Source organism: Bactrocera latifrons, unplaced genomic scaffold (assembly GCF_001853355.1).
Source record: "Bactrocera latifrons isolate USDA-ARS-PBARC rearing strain unplaced genomic scaffold, ASM185335v1 scaffold_66, whole genome shotgun sequence".
Lineage (NCBI taxonomy): Eukaryota > Metazoa > Arthropoda > Insecta > Diptera > Tephritidae > Bactrocera > Bactrocera latifrons.
The window spans coordinates 721,340-743,926 of record NW_017537334.1 but is presented as its reverse complement, the minus strand read 5'-3'; the positions used below and the strand labels follow the sequence as shown (position 1 = coordinate 743,926).

The following is a 22,587-nucleotide window of genomic DNA, read 5'->3' as shown; positions in this document are numbered from 1 at the left end:
AATTGATGTTAAAATTGTTTCGAATTTTGCATAACTCACTGGGGTACTGGGGTATAACGCTTTTTCAAACCGATTTTTTGGCGACGTTTTATTTAATTTTTTTTGGAAGAAAATTGTTTTTTTATTTTATTTTTTGGAAATGGAATTAAAAAATGTTTAATCCCAAAAAAATTCCCTTCTTAAATTTTTAATAATAAGATTACACTTTTTTTCAATCCTATTTTTGGGATTAAAAATTACTTTAATTAAAAAACTTATTTTTTAATTCTTTTTTTAGGATTAGAAATTTGTTAAAAATCAAAAATCGGATTAAAAATAAAACTAATTTTTTTATTAACTTTTATTTTTAATACAAAATTGATTAAGTGATTTAAATTTCTTTTCTTATTATTCATTCAGGAAATACAATTTTTTTCGCTTTCCTTTCAATCCCGTATTTGAAATTAAAATTTTAAAAAGTATATGTTATTAAGATTTTGGGATTACAAAAAGAAAAAAACATTAAATTTTAACTAAATTACTTTTTTAACGCATTAGTTGCAAGCCTGAGTTTAAGTGAGGGAGATTACGTGGCATTAATCCATTCCCACGACAGGTGAATCTGCGTAGCCATAACGGACCCGCTTTTGTGCCGCTACAACAACGAATTTTTTTTTGCAAAGACTTTAAGTCACCTTACTTTGCACTCTTTGAGCACACCACGCACAACAATACCCCCCACAACATGTAAACCAAATTTCTTCGTTCGATTATACTATATTTTAATTTGTGGTTATACATACAAAGATACTTTAAATAACCTAAATACACACAGTATTAAATAATAATACAGCTTTACACTTATTTAAAAATATATATATTTTTTCAAATCAATAAAAATCATTACAAACGCTCTCAAATAAATAACTTTTTGCAGTTATTTTTTATATCGAAGACTCATGACTAGTCGGTCGGCGTATACAGAAATATCAATCAAGAAATTATAAAAGTAAATAATATATAAATTACAACAAGTAAGATAACCGCTAAAGGGTATTGTAAACTTATTTGCATAAAAAATATGTAAATTTAGCTTAAGACATTTTTGGTAAATCCGTTTAAATTACAAATTGCCAAGTTTACGTTTTATTTATGGAAAATTGAAAGTTGTTGCATTTACAATAGTTGCGGAGCATAACTTACACATGAGCATATTAGTATATACAGATATACAATATGTAAATACAAATCGGCACTTAAAATGCAAAATAAAGTAACATCACTTTTCAATTTTTTTTTTAATAAAGTGGCGCTGGGGAAAAATGATATAATAGATTCCTATTGGAAAAAATTTGGTTTGGTTGGTTATATATACTGGTTATATATTGGTTACATCTGTGAACGGAAGCTTAAAATTTTCAGATATTACATACATATATAATGTAGCAATAAAAAACTCAATTTCGAATTTTTTTTTTGATACATGCGCGCTTTTGCATTTCAGGTGACGAAATGTACTTGCATGCATGTCTGTCTGTATGCACTTGGCATTTATATTATGTGCTCACAATCGCTTAATGATACACTCAAATCGCCATTTGACAATATTTCAGCGACATTTTTCAAATCTTTGTAATTATAGTATATAATATATGTATGTATATATGTATATTGACTTTATTGTTGGTTATATAAAATCTGTTGATTGGTGTTTTGATTACGTTTCAATTTGTTTTTTTAGCAAGTTTTTTGGTTTTTGATTTTACTTTTATTTATAGTTTTTGATTTTCTTTTGTTTTTGTGTTTTTACTTTCTGTTTTTATTTTTACTTTTTATGTTTAATTTTTGATTTTCTTTTTTTTCGCTTTTGATTAGTTGTTTTTGCTTAATTGTTAGAAAAACTTTGAATTCGTTACCGCAATGATTTGCTTTACTCACAACTTTGAATTTCAACATTTATGCACAAGTGTATGTATGTATGTATGTATGTGTTTTTTGTGATTTTCTGTTTATTTTTTCGTTTGTCACAATTCACATTGATATCATCAGGCTAGTTTTATAGTTGCATGTAACCATGTAGAACAATTGGAATTGGTATGTACATATGTACTCATGTATATACATATGTATTTAGTATTAAATTCAATTCGCTATTCGCAATTCTATGGCAGTTAGTATTTATTTCGCTTCGTTTAGTTACTCTTTACGTGTTTGTCTGTATTTATGTATTTATGTAATCTTGTGTTTTTTTTTACAAAATGCAATATCATAAGTAAAATATTTCGTTTATCCACTTTAATATTCGTTGAGGGTTTTTGTTTGTTGGGGATTTTAGTTTCTGAATATTTTCTTCAAAATACCTTTCAAATGACTTGCTTTGCGCTGCTTTTTTTTGTGTTTGCTTTATACATTTAAAATATTCTTATTTACCGTTAGTTCAGTTAGTAACTTATTGTTTTAGATTATTATTGAAGCTGAGTATATTTTTTCAAAATTTACAACGAAAATATTAATATTTTGAATAAATTTCTTATTTTGCCAGTGCGCAGTCTAATTATACCACTTACTTAGCAAATTTTATGGCGCTACAACAACTTCTGGCAGACTCAATTTAGCCTAGCCAAACATCACCTTTTTTCAAAAATTCCACTTTTGCAATGTTTAAAAAATAAATACAATTATTTCCTGTAAACAATTCCGCGGGTTACTCCTAAAAAATGTTTAATACGAAAATATTACATAAAATATAAACCCGTGCACTAAAACTGTTAAGTTATGACACTTGTTATATTAATTTTTTTTACAACCATTTCGAGTGTGGGAACGAGCTCTGTCAAAATTATTACAATTTTAATAAGTAAAGTGGCAGCCTAAACACATATGGATTTTTGGAAGTTCAAAAAACAAAAATTAATTATTAATTAATTAATTTAAAAAAAAAAGTTTAACTTTAACTCAAATTTTGGCGTTTTTGGATTGCGAAAATTCAATTTTTTTATCAAATAAAAAAACCAAGAGGTCATTGCATGTAAAATTACATGCAGAACAGGCAGACATTTCAAGAAGATTGGATCATTTATCTCCGAGTTATCACTGCAGTAAATTTGAAAAATGTTGTTTGGAGAACATTTAAAGAAGAATTTAAAAGTTAACTGATGACACTGATTGAACTGAGAGGTTTTTAAATGGATGTAACTCAAAAACTATTTGAGATAAATATCGTTTTGAAATTTTTGTGTGATATTGCCTAAAGGTATAATTTTGAAATTGAAAAAACGTTTTATATAAAATAAATAATTTTGAAAATGAGATTTTGTGTTGTGTTCTAAATAAAAATTAATCAAATATTAATTTTCAATCTTACAAAAAAAAAAAAAATAATAATAATAATCTTAGTGATTTGTCATTTATCTTCCAACTACTTATGATATTTCTTTTTCTATGACACTAGTATATTTTAAAATCCAACCTTATTCATATAAATTTATAGTAATTTACAAATGTTTGACTGAATGATAAAACTATTTTGTGAAACTCAATATATCACTTTCTCCACTTTGCATTTTGCCCTTAGAATTATGGCTAAATAATTATATAATTCGTCATTTGAATAATTTTTTATTAAATTAAAAATTACAATCACTTTCAAATTTTGAAGAAAAAAAAATTAGTCTATAGTATTTTTAATTTTCAATCCCAATAATTCGGCATGATGGAAAAAAATTCAAATTTTTCAATTCCGAATATTGGAACTAAAAATAACTGAATCTCAATTTGTTATTTTTAATCTCAAATACCAGATTAAAAAAAATCAATTCATTAAATTATTCCAAATTATAATTTTTTTCCCTAATTTGGGAATAAAACTTTTTAAATTAGATTTTTAGGCTTAACATTTTTTTTTTAATTTTGTTTATGGACTGAAATTTAAAAAAGACGGTTTAATCCTAAAAAAACTATCGTTTTCTAATTTTTGATTATAAGCTTTTAATTAAATCTTATCAATCCAATTTTTGGGGTTAAAAATTACTTTAAATTTTTGCGCAAAAATCGGAGTAAAAAACTGTAATACCGGGATTAAATTTAAAAAATTTTACCAACAAAGCCCGGATTTATTTTTAATCCGAAAAAGCGTATTGAAAAAAAAAATTAATTCCGAATACTTGAAATAAAATTTAAAAAAGTTGTATTCCACATTATATTTTTTAATTTTTCATCACAAATACTTGATTAAAAAAACTCAATTCCGAGTACTAAAGTTAAAAATAATATTATCTTAATTTTTTATTTTTTATTTTTTTTATCCCGAATACCGGTTTAATATAATAATAAAATCAATATTTTTTAAGCTTATAATCACAAACAAACAAACTAGGCTTCAGTTTGCAATTTTATTATTTCAAGAAAAAAGAAACTTTTTCAAGCAATTTTCTATTAAATTGAAATCATTGAGATAAAAATATCTTAAACAACCAGGAAAAAACGGCATTATAAGGTGAAAACTTAATTTTAGTTTTCAAAATCGGAAGTAAAAATTGAAGAACTAACTTTTAATAAATTTTTTTTTATCAAAATTTGCAACACTGATTATAACAGTACTGTTTAAATTGTTTATTAAAAATTGAAAGGTTTTGGTCTGTCTATTAAAAATTTTCTAGGAAACTTATTATTTTAGCATTAATTTTATAATATACAATATGGAATAGATTCGAAACTATTTGAATATAAAAAAATCGAAATAAAATCAAAAACTCATAATCCGATGCAGGCCGTAAAATATTTACTATTCTTTTTAGAAAAATCATACAAAATTATTCTCTATTTCTTAAAATCTGGAGTCTATGCTAGTTCTTGAAGTCTAGTGGATAATTACTTGTTAATATTGTGTCGTATAACTATCGAATGTGCGTAAATAAAATCGTTGCTGCGTACCAGATAAATTTGCTAATTTAAAATGAATTGAAAAACAATAAAACGTTAAGTAATATTACAAAAAGAATGTAAAAATGATTTAAATGAATCACCAGCATTATTTAATAGTTTTCCAGAATTTACACCAGTATTTGTGTTGTTTTTCAATGTTACTTTTTAGACACGAGTAAATTGCTAATGAATTCAGCGTTTTCATAAGAGTCAGATTTAAGAAATGGCATAGACCCGGACTAACGTCGGACAAAGAACAAGGCACCCAAAACTAATGAGTACACATATGTATGCTGTGCTGATAGTCCTCAGATTACAATGGATACCTCATTTGTGCGTTGAGTTTCTAATTGCGTGCCTGGCCTTCCTGACAGCCCTTGCTTAGAGTAAAACCCCGGTCCCTGCTGGTCACGTAGATCAGATTGTCGAAAGCATTTCGCAAAATTATTGTGGGAATGTTTGCTGCCGCCACAAAAGCTGTTTCATTAAATGTTGTTGCTATATAATGTGTATATGTGTACCTAACTAAGCTAACTATGAGTTATTATTTGAGGTTAAAGATGATGAAAAAAATAATCATAAATCGCATAATAATTTTTTTCATAATAACTACTTTAATTTTTCAAAATTCCAATGCTTATGTATATAAGTATGTATATGTGTATTTACTTAGAAGACTTTGGGATACGTACATATATATATTTTACAAATTTTCGACATTCGAATGCATTTATAATTAAAAGTTATGCATACGTTATTGCTAAAGTACAAATACAACATTAGTAAAAGTTGCTCGCGCCTTCGCAACTAGTAACTGTAAACGTTTTGCGCTGCACTTTAGTGCCCTACAACATATGATTAGTATATATTCCAATTCATTTGCATATATGTTTGTTTGTATGTATGTATATATCTAAATGCCGTTTGGCGTAAATTTTTTGACTATCGATAAAGAGTTAGAATATTTGCGTTACAATGCTATTTGCAATAAAACAATGAACATTTCATACGTTTCGCTCCCATAACAACATCAACATCATCGCGGTTCATAGGCGAATTCGGTTTGCGCATGTGCATTGTTGCGCGCGTGTTGGCAACAGTGCGCATGAATGTTTGTGGTTTGAGTTTGCACTTTGCTCACGTAATCCTCACTCGAATCGTTCGTTGTCGACTGTTCGTACTCGTAGATATTACTGCTGCTACTATATACACTTTGGCTGCCGTATAGCGTGGACTGTATGGGGGATTCAAAGTGTACCGCACGCGGCGACAACTCGTAGACAGGCTCCGGTTCCACGGTGAACGTCAAGCCACAGGAACAATGCTCCAGTAAAGGTGCAGACGACGCGTCCTGGGTTTGAGCCAATGGCTTTGGAAGCGGTAATAATGGCGGCAATGGTGGCGGTGTCACCAGTGAGGACATGGACGAGGAAGCATGCACCACTGCCTGCTCGGTTATGGCAGCCGCAACTAATGATGATGATGATGATGTCGCTGCTAGAGGTGGTGGTAGTGGTGGTGGTGTTGAGGGTGAGGAGAGACAGTTATGACAATAATGAGCGCTGTTATAATGATGATAGTGCTGATGTATGTATGATGATGATAATGATGATGTATGCAATGGGTTTGTGCTTGTGGATAGCGCTAATGTGATGGCGGCACTTGCGTTTGTGCTGGCGCTTGGTAAGGTGATTTTGCATGGTCGCCGGCGCAAGGTTTGGCCGGCGTTTGCAGCGGTGTTGTGTGTGGTATGTGTGCGGAGTAAGGGCAGCGGTGGCGGCGGTGGTGGTGGTGTTGGTGTTGGTGATGGCGTTTGTGTTGTTGTTGTTGTCGATGAAGTCTCAGTTTCGGTCTCAGTCGTTGTGCCCGAGGGCGGCGGTAGTGGCGCAATGGGTCTCAGTACCGGCTGATGGCAGCGACATATTGCAACTCAAAAAGTGCCGCCATCATTGTGCGTTTCCTTGGCGGTGGCACTCTCAACGCCGCCGGCGTCATGCGTTTTAGGTGTCGTATAACCGTCGTTGTTGTGCGTGTTGTTGATGCCGTTCGTCTGGCGATTCGTATTGCTATGATTATGATTGCAATTTTGCTGCAAATGATGTGGATGTGGTGGTAGATGTGCGTGTGCATGACTGTTACTTGTGGCATGATTTTGATTTTGACTTGCTTTGGGCAATGGCGAATGCTGTTCGTCGAGCGAAGAGGAATCCGTCGTGTTCTGCACAATATTCAAAGACTTGGGTGGTATGGGTGGTGGTGGCGGCATTGGCAGATCTTCGATATCAAAGGAATTCGCAGAGTTTTCACGTTGATTTATATTGAGTGTTGCGTTGATTGTGTAGGCGCTGTCGAGACTGCCATTCGATGCTATGCGACAATGATCGCGGTGATGCACGGTGCTCTGGGAATTGCTCGATGACTCCTCGCTTAGATTATTCAAATTGTTCAGCTCGTGTGAACTTGTCGTTGAGATGCCGGAATCACGAAAATCATTTGGACCATAACCGACCACATTCAGTTGTTGTGTCTCACCGACGCTCGTTAGCGAGTGTGGCGGTTGATCAGCTTCGGGATCATCAAAACTAATATCCACCACAGCATACTTTTGACCGTGCTCATGCTGTTGCTGCTGCTGCTGCTGCTGTTGTTGATGGTGTGCCGATAGTGGACGACGTGGCATAGAACCAGCCGACGGGTATTGGCTACTCGTGAAATCATTTATTGCAATCGGATTTGAGGCGCGTTTGTCCGGTGTTATGCCACGCGGCGGTAGCGGTGGCGCGCTTGGTGAACCCTGATTCGTATTACGTTTGGGTGGCACCTCCGGCCCATCCATGCCGCCCATGAAATTCTGAGAACGCGGTCGATTCGGCACCGGCGGCACTTTATCACGCGTAATCTCTACTGTGTTCATGCTTTCATTACTCAGCATTTGGTATGAATTATTTATAAGCAATGTGTTTGCAGTTTCAACGGGGCGCAGCGTGTCACCCGGTCGGGTATATATATCATCATGCTCGTACACACCGTAATAATTTGAGTGTCCAGCATTTGTATTGGGATTACCCAGGCTCATAGTGCGATTTTCCGTTGGTAGCGGTGGCAGTGGTGTATTAACTATGCTCTCCGAATGTTGACGCTTCAAACGACCCAGTCCCGATAGGCTTTGCTTTAGCTGTGAGAAGCGTTCGAGCAAACGATTGTGTAGCGGTTGTACGCCCGATGGCGCCAATGTGCCGTGCAGCTCTAAGGCTTGCTCAAGCACTTGTATTTGCTCCAATATAAGCGCTTTCAATTTTTGCACATTCGCTTGTTGGCCGTGACCTTGTGGCGATTTGAGGAACTGTTCGGAGAAGAATGCCTCTTGATATTTGCTTATGCCGCCCATTACATTGGCATCGATAATGCCCTGCAAACGCATTGAGAACGGATTTATATTGCGTTTCGGTTCACTGCGGTACTGTACTATCAGATCCCACAATTCTTTGCCTACATTGTTCATTGTCTCGCAGGCGAATTCGACGGGTGTGATTTCGTGCACTGACTTGTGTTTCACTTCGAACCAACGTAATATGCCCGGCAGTGGATTGGATATTTCGAGTTTGGTGCGTTCAATCCAAAGTGATTTGAATTCGTTATCCTTATCGATCGGACCCTTATAGATGGGGCGATCGTAGATGAAGCGCGTGACGTCGTTGACCTTGAAGAGATAATGAAAATGAAAAATAACGGGTTTATATGCAATTGAGAATAAGTGATACTCACTTCATAGAATCTAGCAATTTTCTCCGGTACCGGCACCATTGCCGTCTTCAACGCTTGCGCGTCACCAACCGGCCGCACATTACTAATCTGTATATACTGTTCGGGTGCAGTGAGTATCGCGTTGTCCGGTGGACTGTTGTTGGTTAAAATTTGTGCTGTGGGAAATTCGGTTTGCAACCGTTGTGTGAAAGCACCAATGCGTTCGTACTCCAAGCCACGATAGACGAACTGTTTATTCTGTAATTTAAATACAAAATATCAGTTTTTATGCAAAATTATTAAGCACAAAAAATAGAAAAGACCCACCCGCACAAAAAGCGGAAAACCCAAACCATAGAAACCAACGCGGAAATACTCCGGCTCAGGCCGCAACTGTGTCAAGATATTTTGAAAGAATTTCGCCTCCAAAATAAGTATTTCACTGAGCTTATTGTAGTCGAAGCGGCGTGTCTCGTAGAGCACAGCCAATTCTTTGCATAACGGTATGCCCTTCTCCCAACATTTGCCCTTGTCGAAATATTTCAAAATCTGCAAAAGAAAAGCGATTACTATATCTAAAAAATTAAAGGGTTGTAGTGGCTATTTTACCTCGTGATAAAGCCGCTCCTTGCGCTGCCACTCCGGCTGGCCAGTGTTATCGCAAGGCGCAAAGCAGAGTGATTCCCGATCCCAACTGAGCATATTAGCATAGAGTTTGAGCGTGTAGCCGGCCTCAGTGTAGTTTTCGGCTTGTAAATGCAAGTCGTGCAGCTTGTAAATATATCTGAAAAAAAGAATCACATATGTTGTCGTAAAACGAATATTCAGATACTTAATGACTTTAAAATTATATTGCATTATTTTTTCGAACTTATATTTATTTTTGTACAGGAAGAAATCCTTGGTGTAATGATGAATGTCGTGCCATCACAAAACCACCCTGCAGCCAATTGTGACGGAGGCTATTAAAGAACGATACCCAAGAGGAGAGAAGAGATAAGTATTTTCAAGAAAAACAAGAGAGCGCCAGAAATACGTGAGTGCGAAGAGATGTCCGCCAGCAGTGTCTTGGTCTGAAAATTTTACTAGAAATTAAGGCAACAGATAAATGGATTCCAATTTGGAAATGGCTGCTATAAAGTCACGAATATTATATATTAACCTGATAACAGACACCCAGAGTACTGTCGCAATGTGGAGGGAACACTAGTCGACACTGTTACATGCCGAGAGCAGTGTTGCGAGAAATGAAGATTAATCCGTCTCAACAATGTATCGTGGCGACAACTCGACCAATTCGAGGTGAAAACCAATAGCGGCTTAAGAACAGCAAGGTTTCGTGGGATGATAGATTAAAGGCTGAACTAGTTAAATACCACGATGAGGAGCTGAAAAGTCGCATGCTCCAGCTGCTAAGCATGGTTTGGTGAGATAGATATATGCCCAAAGAGTGGAATATTAAGGTACTCAGCCCTATCTACAACACTGCGAGGTCTGCCTATCTATCGCGGTATCAACTATCTTAACTTTGGATATATAGTTATATATTTCGTTAGTATTCTGTGAAATAATAAACCCATTGAACCTTATTAGTGTAACTTTAAACCTAGAAAATCAACCATAGACCAGAGTGACAAGGACTTCTCCGAACCGTTCGACACCTAGTTTAAAAAAGCTTGATTCCTTCTCGTGCAGCTTTTTTAATATAATGCTGGAAAAATACGCTATCTACTCTAAAAGCTATGGTGGCGTCACTCCTGGCAGCTATAAATTTGATCTCGGAACCAACATTAATTTCATCAGCAATCTCAGCCTGGAGATCAAGCACATAATAACTCTTTCAAATAAGTGCTAATATGGGATTGGTAGATAATTGAGAAGCAGATCTCTATCTCTCTCTCTCTCTCTCTATCTCTCGGTGAAAAAAAGTACGCTATTTAAGCCTCTTATCAGTTAAAAATTACTCCGATTCCAGACCCATAAGTGGGCAACGGTAGTAAGGGCAAGCATTCAATGGAAGGACCAAGTACATAGGCACTGAAATAAAGTAATGGAGTTTTTCGATCGAGATATTTTTGTTTTTGCAATATGGTCTGATGTGAGAATTAAGCAGGTTATGCTGTTTATCGCATTACCACTAACTATTGTCAGGTGAGCTGCAACAGTTGCTCATAATTATGGTGGGGGCTTCGTCATTCATGGTGCAGAATGTCGAATTGTCTATCTGTTCCGCCAGCTCTATCACCTTACGAACTTTTTACAGGAACCAATATCTCACTCCTGGTCTTTACGTAAAACGTTGAAACCTGCACATCTCAGAAGTCCTGAGCGGATGTTCAGCTTGGTTCAACTATCTATTTGATTTTATTCGTTAGTCCATTGCAGTTCAGTTGTAGAAGTCGGGTTTGTCGCGGTAAATTAGTAGTGATCCGCAGGAGCGGTTGTCGCACTTGAGTGTGTTTTGATGATGCCAGTGATGGTTGTTGCGGGAGCAGACTCCTGCGGCAAGGGGCTACGAATGACACACACCACTCACGTGTGGTGCGAAGGCGGGAACACGTCGGGAAATGACACCAGCCGGAGCAGGAATTGCATCTGATAGATGTGATGTTCTTACGTATTACGGTTAGACATACGGAACAGACGGTAGACCGTAGACGATTAGGAGGATACATAGCAACTTTGGTGCTAGGTGTTGCTTTAATGATGGCAGTAATAATATATTAATTTTTTTATTCCGATATTTTCATTAGTKCTTGATTTAAATGTATATTGCATGGATCTGATGGGATTTAATCCTGTATTATATGGGAAGTAGGCGTGGCCAATTGCGTCCATTTTCAAACTGAAGCATGAGGATGTTAAGTGTCACGTAACGTAACGAGTTTATTGAAATATTTTGAAATATATAAGTGTTTTACTCCATTTTACTGAATAAAAACCCAATACACTTTAACTGACCAACACCAATTTAAAAAAAAAAATGCAAATGTCTTGAATGACATCGCATGGAGCAGAACGTATATCGTATGAAAAGGATATTGTATGGGGGATCATTAGTCTCACACTTTTAAATTTTGAAATTGATTTCAAATTCCTGAAGTATAATTAAATGGCATAACAACAACGAGAGGAGTAGTGGCATATTTAAATATTTCTTTTACTCACCTTAAATACATTTCCTTGCGATTGATTTCATTTTTATAGAAATTCAATAAGTTCACTGTGCAGGACATGCGCTTGTCACGATTCTCCTCGCCCTGCATAACGCTGCGATAATCCAACAGGCGTTCCAATAAACGCGTCACAGATGCTATGAAAGCAATGCCCGAGTCTTTCCAATTGGGATTCTCCGATTGCACTTTCTCAAGTAAACTAAATAGAGTGATTTTGAAAACCGTTATTTATTTTTAAGGACAAATAGAGATTAAGTTGAAATAAATAATACTCAGAAAATTTAAATTCGCAAAATTTGAAAATGTTAGTCGTCAAAATAAATGTTAGTGTTAGCATAGTAATTTCTATTCAAATATATAGAAATGTTATATAATTTGTAACTTAAAAACGCAGCAGCAAGCCACATACTATATATACAGCTATATTTCACCGTTAGCAATATAATTTTGAGTTTAACTTTTAATAAATAATTTAATTTTTACTAAAAAAACGTTTAGTTGTGTTGAAAAAAATAATTCCAATAATAATTCAAATAATTTTATGATCGAATTTTACAAGGAAATGTTAGCAAATCATAAAGAATAGATATACTACAACAACAAAAGAAAGTGATGACAGCATATGAGTTGATAATTTTCACTTACACCAAGCTTAGATGTTCCCTTCGTTTGGTTGGTTGCATTTTGAGTTAATTAATTGTATGCATAGTTAACATGTTTTTTTTTTAATAGGCGATGGACAGACATTTAACATGATAATGATTAGTATAAAATATGCATATGTTTAAACGTACATATATACAATTTGGTTTAAAGAGACAACTGAAGAATTGAAAAATAAACATAAACACAAACACATACAAACATCGATATACAAAGTTTAACACTGCAGAGCAGGCTGGAGTAAAACACGCAAAAAAACATCCTGTACACGATTTGTTATACACCGAATCCTCGATATTAATAAAGTAAAAAGTTCAAAACCGAGATTCTAAGATTAAGTTGTTCTGCAATTGACACTTCTTAAGGTTAAGTACTGAGAGAGAAATAAATCTCTAAAACATATTGTGGCTCATTAAACTTTCACTCATCCTCACGGATATAAAGGTAAACAAAACTTCTGAAATCATTTTATTGGCTATAAGGGTTCTACGACAAATATTTACCCAATTATAAGAAAAAAAAAGACGTAAAAAAATTTAGCCTTAGACGCTCAATATTTAATTTCAGTATCCATTAAAGAAAAATTAAGCTTCGATTTTGATCACTTTAAGATGAAAATTTTTGCTTCCTAAAGGCTATTTGTGCGAAGTTCCAATATCGTTTTTTATCGATTTTTTTCATTGGACAAGATATTTCACGAAATTTGAAGAATTATTGTTGTTGTTGTAACGTTTGGCAAGGTTCAAGTAAGCTGTCATCGAGATCGTCCAACGGTAGGTCCAGGAAACGTGCTGTTTCGACGGGTCGAACCACAGGTAGAGAGGTCTCGGTCGTGGTTAGGGTTAGCTGGGCATACAAAGAGATGGTTAGAGTGATGCGAGGACTCGTTGCATGCTGAGTATTAATATGTTGGGGTCGATACTGGTTAAGTAGAAGCTGCGGAAGGGCCACTCTTAATTCTCAAGGCAACTGGAGATCGTCGTTTGCAATGGGCGGTGGTTTGACTCCAAGTACACCATTCACTGAAAGGGAATCGGTGAAGGTGTTTACGGCTTCACTATAAATGGCGGCCAGTGCATGTCTGAAGTTAGTTGCGTCCAAAGTCTGGGCGGCGTGTTGCTTATGTCGTCGTCGTAGTTGAGTAAGGAACTCTTGTACTCCTAGGAGGCAGGGATGATTTCTAAGAAAACACAGAAACTGTTTGAAAAGGAGTTCATTATGCTCCTTAACTGGAAGCATACAGGCCTCGCTGTGCAGATGTTAAATAGGAGACATCATGTGGCATTCCCTTACAGTCCGGAGTGCAGTGTTCTAACATGTCTGAAGCTTCCTCGGTTTCCGTTCGATTGGCTGTATATCTCTCCCCTATGTGCTGCTGGCTAGCGACTTGAGGAATTTGTTGCGGCTCTGTACTTTTGCAATAAACGCGGTGAGCAGTGAATGGAAATAAGGAAAAAGCTTCACCAAGATACTACAATCTTAACGTGAACGTGGGTAGAAAGACATTCCGCAAACTATTAGTCTTGTAATTCATTGATTATTTAATATAAATATAAAGTCCTATAACTAACTGCATTCTTGCAAAGTATTACAAACTGTTACATATACAAGTCTGACATCTTTGGGTCTACCATATTGTGGGATATAAAACTTTTACGCTTTTATTCCAGCCTACAGTGCATGCTAGTTAAAGCCAACATTTAACAGTTATTTTCTTTTTGGAGAGCTTACATTGTGCTGAAAAGTTCGCGATACTCATCATCGCCTTTATTTTCGCTGATGAGCAGATCCAACTTATCGATAAGTTCACTTTCCACTAAGCGGAATGAACCACGTGCGCTCTGAAAGAATCAAATACAAATGTAAAATTTACGCTTTGTTCTTCTACAAACTTACTTGTTCGCACTGCATCATGTCGTAGAATACGGTGAGGGTCGCCTTTCTCAGTGCCTGCTCTGGCACGAGCGTGACCTCCAAGAACGGCCCAACCATTGAGGGTATAAAGTGTAATTTTTGCTCGCCCAATTGTGACCACATGCTTAGTATCTGGAAGCCCATTAGCACGCGCATGTCACCATGAGTATTTAAAATCTTTCGACGTTTCGGTTCGCGATATTTTTCCAATTGCAGTGAGGGCTGTGTTAGAAATGTTACCGCCAAACTAAAGTAAGACCACCAAAGTGGTGAGTCAAAGGATTGTGGACCGAGAAAACGATAAACCAATGGTTTGGCGAATTCCTCCAAAGCCTTGCGCAGCACATCGTTGCAAGCCAATTTCATGATCAGCCAATCGGTGGGGAATACTTGCCAATCCTGCGAGAGCAGTTCCTCGAACACCAATAAAGACTTGCTGAGAAAATCTTTCAAATCACGTGGATCCTTATTGGGGCTCAATTCGTCCCAGTAGTGTTTGTAATGTGTCTCATCGAGGAGTTGCAGCAGACCAAGTAGACAAGCGACCAATTGTGGCAGCACAGTGTTGGCACCTTCCATCATAATGCTTATGGTTTTTATGAGTATGCCAAGGATGTTCTTACACAGCGAATCCAGATCATGTTGCAGAGTATTTGTGACCTTTTCGCGCTGCTGACGCTGCAAGTCGTACAGGTGATTCAGAATTTCAGATATTATTTCGGCGCACAAGCGTAGCTCATCGCGGCGACCAAGGTGCATGCGCAGGTGTTTGCAGGCGACAGAGAGCACCACAGTGCGTGAGTCTAGAAGAAGTGGAAGACAGTGGAAAAGTAGTTGAGAAGTTCAAAACAAATTAAAGCTAAAACTCTTTCAATGAAAACAAATCTATAAACAGAACTCAACGACTCACCATCTTCGTGAAACAGCTCGCCAGACACCAGATCCTTAACCGCATTCAGTTTCGCCTGTACCAGACGTACCGGCGCATCTCTGGGTATGGCGTCCAGCATATTGCGCGCCAACATACCCAACTCTGGCGCTGGCAATGTGTCCTTCAACTGCTCCAACACCACGCCGGTGGAGTTCAGCAGCGCCTCTTGTGTGGGTATGATTACATCATAGGATGGCACTGCCAACATGCCGTTGAGCGCCGTAAAAAGCGAGTGCAAATCTCGGCGGAACGAGTCCTCATACTGGCCGCCTGTAGCGCGTGCAAATAACTTGCGCGATTGTATAAGCAATTTGAAGATGTACTCTAGCGAACTAAAGCATTTCTGGAATGGATCTGGATGCTCGGCTTTGGTCATAAACACGGCCATATGCTCAACTGAAGTAATCAAACCCTTATAGACGAGCGCTGCCGCGAAATGATTTTCGATGTAAGCATTCATAACGGGACGAAAATGTTGGAATTTATTGCTTTGCAAGACGCTGAAAATGCTGACTAGCACATGAAAGACCAGACCCGAATGCTCAGTGCTGTTACCCTCCTCGTTGGAGAACATGGCGAATAATGCATCGAGCACATCTTGCAGGAATTTAACCAGCTCCTCGTCGTTCAAACGCAACACACCCGTAAGTGAGTCTTGTATCGTCTCGGGATTTGTACGCCATTGTAGTAGCGACAGCAGATCGGCATTCTGCGTGAGTTTCGTCGAACATAAAAGTGATTTAATGACAAAAACTTCCTTCGAACTACGATGGAATATGGAACTGCAATCCACTTTCGCGTGTGGATCCTTCGGTTTGCTTGGCAATTTTAGATAATTACCAGCATGCAGTTTCGCCAAATCTTCACATTTGTAGACGTATAACTCGTGTTGGCCATCGGTGAGTGTCGCCCCACTGGGATCCATAAGGCGCGCAAAGCTGAAACCGAAAAGTTTCGGATCCGATTTTTCGCGTGTAGAACAATGACGGAACTCAAAACGCACATGCGCAGCGGAGAACTTATCTATGGGTACACTCAGTCGCAACATTTCATTCCAACAGGGCGAGTTCTGATGATACAATATCATGGATTTGTAGTAGCTCTGTGAATCCATGCCCGAGGCACCCCACAAACATTCCGTTAAAATATTACCAGACGTATCGAGCACAACCACGGTAGTTAGTATATTTTTTGCGGTATTCTTGCCGCCACGCTCGAACTCGGCGCGTTCCAGCGTGATAAAGAGATCGTTGCGCACGTCACCGGGCATTATGACATCGGGAAAGCCCATTTTTCGCGTGATTGTCGTGCCTTGGAAGAGTAACGGTTGCTCTTGGCGCGCTTGTCCGAGTCCGCCGTGCAGTAGCTTCAACGAAACTACGATACCCTGCGTATTTTGATTGCCTGAGGTTATTGGAGAGAATTTTCCAGTTGATTTCTTAATGATTAGTTCGTGTAGTTGATGGAAGTCTTTTTCTTCGCATTGGTAAATCTAAATTAATTTGGAGGCAAGGATGGTAAAAAAATTGTCATTAGAAAAAACATTTAAATAATAAATGTCGAAAATATAATGCTAAATATTTTATGATCAAGGGGGTATTCTAGTCTAGAAATAAAAAAATTACAAAATATAATTATTGCAAATTATTTTCGGGATGTAATGCAGGTCGCCTCCTAGCACGGCCTCACAAACTCTTGGACTGGACCTAAGCATTGAGTTGGACTAAACGTTCTGGATTTCGGCTTGAACCTGGGCTGGTGGTTGTCGCATTCTCTCAACTGTGTATGCTGGGATGACACTCAGCAGAAATGGCTGGTGGGCTAATGTCGAAATCGCCTCCGCCCCGTTAAAACCATGGCAGGCCTAAGAGTACGTTCCACCACGTCATCAATAAGTTTATGTGGTAGGTATTGATTGAGAAGACTCCTTTTTTACGCTGGTCGCCTCTGAAGGTAATGTCTCATAAGGACTTGCGTCAATTCACGCTTAGGCCTCGTGAGAGATAACCTTGAAAGCATTTTAATACCTTTCGGTGGACGTATAGCGGCTCTGAATGGGGACCCTTTTAGGAATGAAATCTATTAAGCAACTTCAGCCGAAAAAGGAAAAGTCGGAAGGTAAGAGGGAGGAGAGCATGGAACAGACACCCATATCTATCCCTTGGAATGTACCAGACACTCGCTAAGACTACCAAAGAGGCCGGTACAATCTCTATCTCGGCCACATCTACTCTAGGAGGACTAGGGAAAGTTAAGTCGAGCAAGTCTGTAAGAATATGGACGGCGTTTGGGTAACGGTACGAGGGGAACCTCGGTTCGAGTTATGGGCAACACTACTAATACGAAAGGCGCAAACAGGAAGTGTACACTACGGCCAGGAAAGAGAAGTCGGACCGATGCTTGGCAGAAAAAAGTTTGGAGCGCTACGGTGACAGACATGCGGTGGAAGCAATTTTCGGACATCTTAGGGAATTTAACGCATCTCTGGGTGTAGTAAGGTAAAAAGAGATTGTCTGGCTTCGCAAGACCGGATGCAGAATTGGAAAAAATCAGGAAGCATGCCTGTTTATTGGGAATGACAACTTCTAACTTCTGTCATATGGGGAACTCGGCACTAAAATTAAAACCATAAAATCCCGGACTTAATAGGTACAAAAAGCTGATAATTTTGAGTTAAGAGATAATTCATAAAATTTGTCTACTTTTTTACTAGGAATTGACTCTATGAAATATCTCTAAACTATTCTGGTACAAAAGTCCTATATACCATATTATATAATATTAATAGAAGATGTATCAGTATCATATTTTTCAGTGACTCACCTTAAAGTTATACTCTTTCTCCTCCGACTCAATAGAGCTATCATATTGTGTAATATCGTTTAGCGGCAATACACCCACACCAAATGGCCGACGATAGGTTGGACCCGTGCAACAGAGGCTATTATTCTTTTCCACCTTTTTACCTGTTTCCGAAGGATTAATTTTGCCCACACGCATTACCACAGCCACTAAATGTAGGTCTTCATTTAAATCGACAGCGCCTGGAAGAAAATACATGACAAAATTTTAAGTATATTTTTACATCCAAGTAATTCCAGAAGTTGCCCCATTTATATAAGACTAAATTTTGAAGACCTACCCAAATCCGTGAACACCGTACAATTGCTATGCAATTTTTCTATGTAATTTGAGAAACCGTCTTTGGAGATTTTAACCAGAAATCGCTCGGACAACGCACGCATGCGCATCGGATTGGCATCGTATAGGTAGAAATATACCTCAGCATCGTCGCCGCCGATACGGTGACCAAAATCACGCATACAAAAGTATAAATGGTGTGTGAGGATTTTGCGTTGAACTTTGCGACGCAACGTACCTCGGCTCTGTAGGGGAAGTTGTAAGAAAGGGAATATATATATATATAGTATTTAATATGTTATTGTTCATTTTCCATTAAGTCCGTCTTACCGAAGATGCTTTGGCATTGTCTGCGCTAGATACATGCACATTGTACAGTCCCACAATGCCGATGTTGTGTGGATCTACAGCTAGTGGACCGATACGTGGCACTTGATCCAAGCCGAGCTTTCTGTAAGAGAGAGAAGTTATCGATTTAATTATTTTGGATTTCATTGCAACATTTTTACAGCAACAAATGAAAGGTTCGTAACAATAAAATTAAGACGACTATAAGAATTAGTGTTAAGTTTCAGAGAAAACGTTCGAAAATCCGAAGGTGAATCTGTATTCCACAAGTGTGTATGTATTTAACACTTAAAATTTTTGGAAATGAGTTGTCTACTAAACGTGGAATTAAATCGACTGCATGTCTTTTGGAGAGATTGTCTCTGTCCAGCTGGTTAATGCTCTCGAAATAATTTTGATTAATACCTCCCAAAAAAATCGCTAGAAATCCGAGGGTAAATATTTACCTTAACAAGTGGATTAATTATTTATAATTAGTTCACTTTTAAATAAATAAATTTACCTTAAAGTCAACTTTATTAACAGAAAGTATTATATTTAGTATTACAGTGTTGTGTGAAACACCTTCTATAGCGCTCAGAGCTGCGGTGCGGAGCCTTAGTAATAGAAAACTGTTGTATCAAACTAGAGAGATATTACGAAAGATAGCGGATAAGGGTCCATTCAAGACCCAAATATACTAAAACTCGAATCGTACGGAGTGTTTCCTCCCCATAAGTTAAAAGGTATACAGCATTTCCATCAAAAGTGACACTTCGCGAAGAAACAGACTTTGAGTTGCAAGTAAAAAATTTTAAAGATCTGCCCCTGCGGCCAATGAACCACACATTCGCTTATCAGGCGTTAGTCGATGATGCGCTTTTGTACGACTATGAGATTCTTTTGGCCTAGTGTAGAACGCTGGAGATTTATTGTAAGTGAAGTTGCCAAATTTGTATGGATGAAGGTGGGAAGGAAATATTCAGGCACTTCCTCCAGCCTTTGCAAGACTGAGACATTTCGGCAGTCTTACCTTCGCCATTTTAGAAGACATAGCCGAAACAGACATTAACCACCTGAACCAATTTGTGATAGGCTCAACCCCTTGGCGGTTTATCGATTGAAAACTTTCAAGATAATAGTGTCTCAAGTGTCGTCGCGATCATTAGGCCGCTATAATACTTAATAGTTGGTTATCACAGTTTTTTCATTAAGAGTTGAGTCTTACATTTTGGAATTGTTGAGGAATGTTCTGTAATTTTAGTGCCTTTGTGTGTAGGCGACGAGCCCTAAATAATTGAAAAGAGCGCTCTGCGTTCTAGAAGAAGATTGCCAATTATTTTTAGATTTATTCAACGAAAAAATATTTATCACTTAATACTAAGAAGAATTAGGAATAACTTCCCATTTATCCCAAACATTTTCCAAACTAATTTTCAATAGAAACAAAAATCATTATATCAATATATCTGAAATTATTTAAATAATGGGCATTCATTACCTAATGAAAAAAAATTAAAAATTTCAATCCCCATCTCAGGGTTCAGGATCAGGACTTAACAGTCTTGTCAATTTCACAAAAATTTAGCCAGACATACAATGTACATATCACTAACACTCGTAATGAAAGCAAAAATTGGCCTTAGCTGACTCAAGTTCAAAGAAAAGTAACCACCATACGGTGGATACTACATACGTCACATATATTTATTTCGAAGTAAATCACAACTATCAAATGAAATAATGAAATACTGAGTCAACAATGCTCCATAAGCGGCCATACGACGACGACGACAACGACATTCCACAGCAACAGCAACAGCATAGAAGAATTCGCTGAAGATCAATTTTTTGGTACAATCATATGCGCCGATTGCTGTCGGTGTGGTGTGTAGTTATTGGCCAACTAACACTACCACGCAGTGGTTAATGTTCAAGCGGAACGAAAATGCGATCGGCAGTGGCCGCTTAAACGCTTACATACAGCAGCAGCAGAAGCAGGCTCGCTGTCGCTGTTGTGCTACACAGCGGGCTGCCGTTCTACGCTTACGTCGTCTACCTGGCTTACGCAGAGAAAGAGATGGCCAACAAGCGGCCTAATGATCGCCACGACTACGATGACGACGACGACGATGATGATGACGGCAATGAGGGTAGCGAACGCGAAACGAACTCGTTACATACATACATATCTATACACACACACACACAGGCACACACACACTCGTACTTATAAGTTGGAGTGCAGATCGATCTTAGGCGGCGATGACCACAATGAGCATAACAACAATAACAATAGCGAAACGAGTGTTGTTGAGGAGTTGCGCGTGCGTGAAGCTCTCACCGCCGCTGATGGCTCTAACGAGGTAGAAATGTGCAATGGCATGAGGATGAGGAGTGGCAAGTACATAGTACACACATACATATATATAAATAAAATCTATATGCATATATACACACGAAGTACGAGCGTTGCTGCTGACATCTCATGCAATTCATCACGTTCCCGTTTAGAGACTTCGAAAATTTTTCAAAGGCGTGGAATGCATTTATGTCGCTTTTACTTATTTATTTATGCTTCTTTGGCTAACTTCATATGCTCGTAGCTTAAACGTGTATATGAGCGCAAGGTACTACAAAGAGCGCCTCATAGTGGCAAGAGAAAGGCAATTCAGCTGGCATTCGCTTTGAAAATACTGCTCGGTTCCACTCGAAGCTGTTACATATGTACATACATATGTATGTATGTGTTTATGTATGTCGGTTGCCACCCGAGCATGTTATTCGTAACTCATTATTTTTATGTGAGCAACTTAGCGTCTAGGTATTCAGAAGCTTTTGTGGCAACAGGTTATAACTTCATTTCTCCGACTTCGGTGACAATGTGTATGACCATGCATGGGTTTGTGCTCGTGAATTGCTTGCTACAAGATCAGTGAGCAGTTAGCAACATGTATATAAATATGTATGTGTATATGATTCGGTGTTGGAAACATACGTTTAGAGGGTTGCCAAGTTGTAAATCAATGCTTCTTTTACTATTAGACTCTCACAACACAACAACATAACGAATGATTCAAATAAAAGTACTTTTATCAATTGCCCTTTTTGACAGATCACGCCCGAGTCGTGTTAAGCTGTCTGAACTGACGTATGGAGCCACTTGGCTTATTTTATGTCGGGATCATAAATTGAAGGCGTATAAAATATAGATTGAGCAAGAACTGTAGCAGCTCGACCTTCATAAGCTACATCGCTTCGCTCTATGGGGTTTTGAAAAGTTCCGAGAAGATCAGACGTTTCCGACCGAATTTTTCTTCAGCGATGAGACCCATTTCTGGCTCAATGGGTATATAAAGAAACAAAATTGCCTCAAATGGGACGAGAAGCAAACTCATGAGATTCAAGAGCTACCATTTCATCCAGAAAGAAACACCGATTTGGTGTGGTTTGTGGGCCGCTAGAATCATCGGTTCATATTTCTTCAAAACCGACTATTTGATGTCTAAACTTGAAGTGCGTGATACCGGCAACATTATCAATCAATTGATATATTGAGATAACACTTCGGTGAGCAGATAATTTCACGTTTTGGGTTGGTCGATTGGACACTATTTCGGTGGTACCAGGCCTTTTGCAGTCCCGGGAAAAGGTCGCTGATGAATGAGCAAATCCAAAGTGCTCATTGTCTTTCTTAGATATCGAAGGCTTCGTCCATTATGAAATTTACTTCTCCTGAACAAACCGTCAACGCCAAGTTATACGTAGAAGTCCTCAAGAGACTCAAAC

At 37.7% G+C, this 22,587-nt stretch overlaps 1 protein-coding gene across 2 annotated transcripts in view; it reads right to left on the bottom strand.

Annotated features, from left to right (window-relative positions):
- Positions 1–6,732: 6,732 nt before the first annotated feature.
- Positions 6,733–22,587, bottom strand: part of LOC108975518 (dedicator of cytokinesis protein 3) — an 81,945-nt gene continuing 66,090 nt past the window's right edge. The window contains exons 4-15 of one of the 2 annotated variants that reach the window (XM_018944047.1): positions 18,802–18,922; positions 18,473–18,716; positions 18,154–18,374; positions 15,310–16,822; positions 14,382–15,202; positions 14,217–14,326; positions 12,468–12,485; positions 11,815–12,021; positions 9,256–9,430; positions 8,974–9,195; positions 8,668–8,904; positions 6,733–8,602 (exon numbers count right to left, since the gene is read on the bottom strand). In XM_018944047.1, coding sequence (XP_018799592.1) covers positions 6,833–8,602; positions 8,668–8,904; positions 8,974–9,195; positions 9,256–9,430; positions 11,815–12,021; positions 12,468–12,485; positions 14,217–14,326; positions 14,382–15,202; positions 15,310–16,822; positions 18,154–18,374; positions 18,473–18,716; positions 18,802–18,922 — 5,659 coding nt within the window. In that variant the 3' untranslated portion in view covers positions 6,733–6,832. The remainder of the gene's footprint in view (positions 8,603–8,667; positions 8,905–8,973; positions 9,196–9,255; positions 9,431–11,814; positions 12,022–12,467; positions 12,486–14,216; positions 14,327–14,381; positions 15,203–15,309; positions 16,823–18,153; positions 18,375–18,472; positions 18,717–18,801; positions 18,923–22,587) is intronic. The other variant, XM_018944048.1, reaches the window with a different exon arrangement.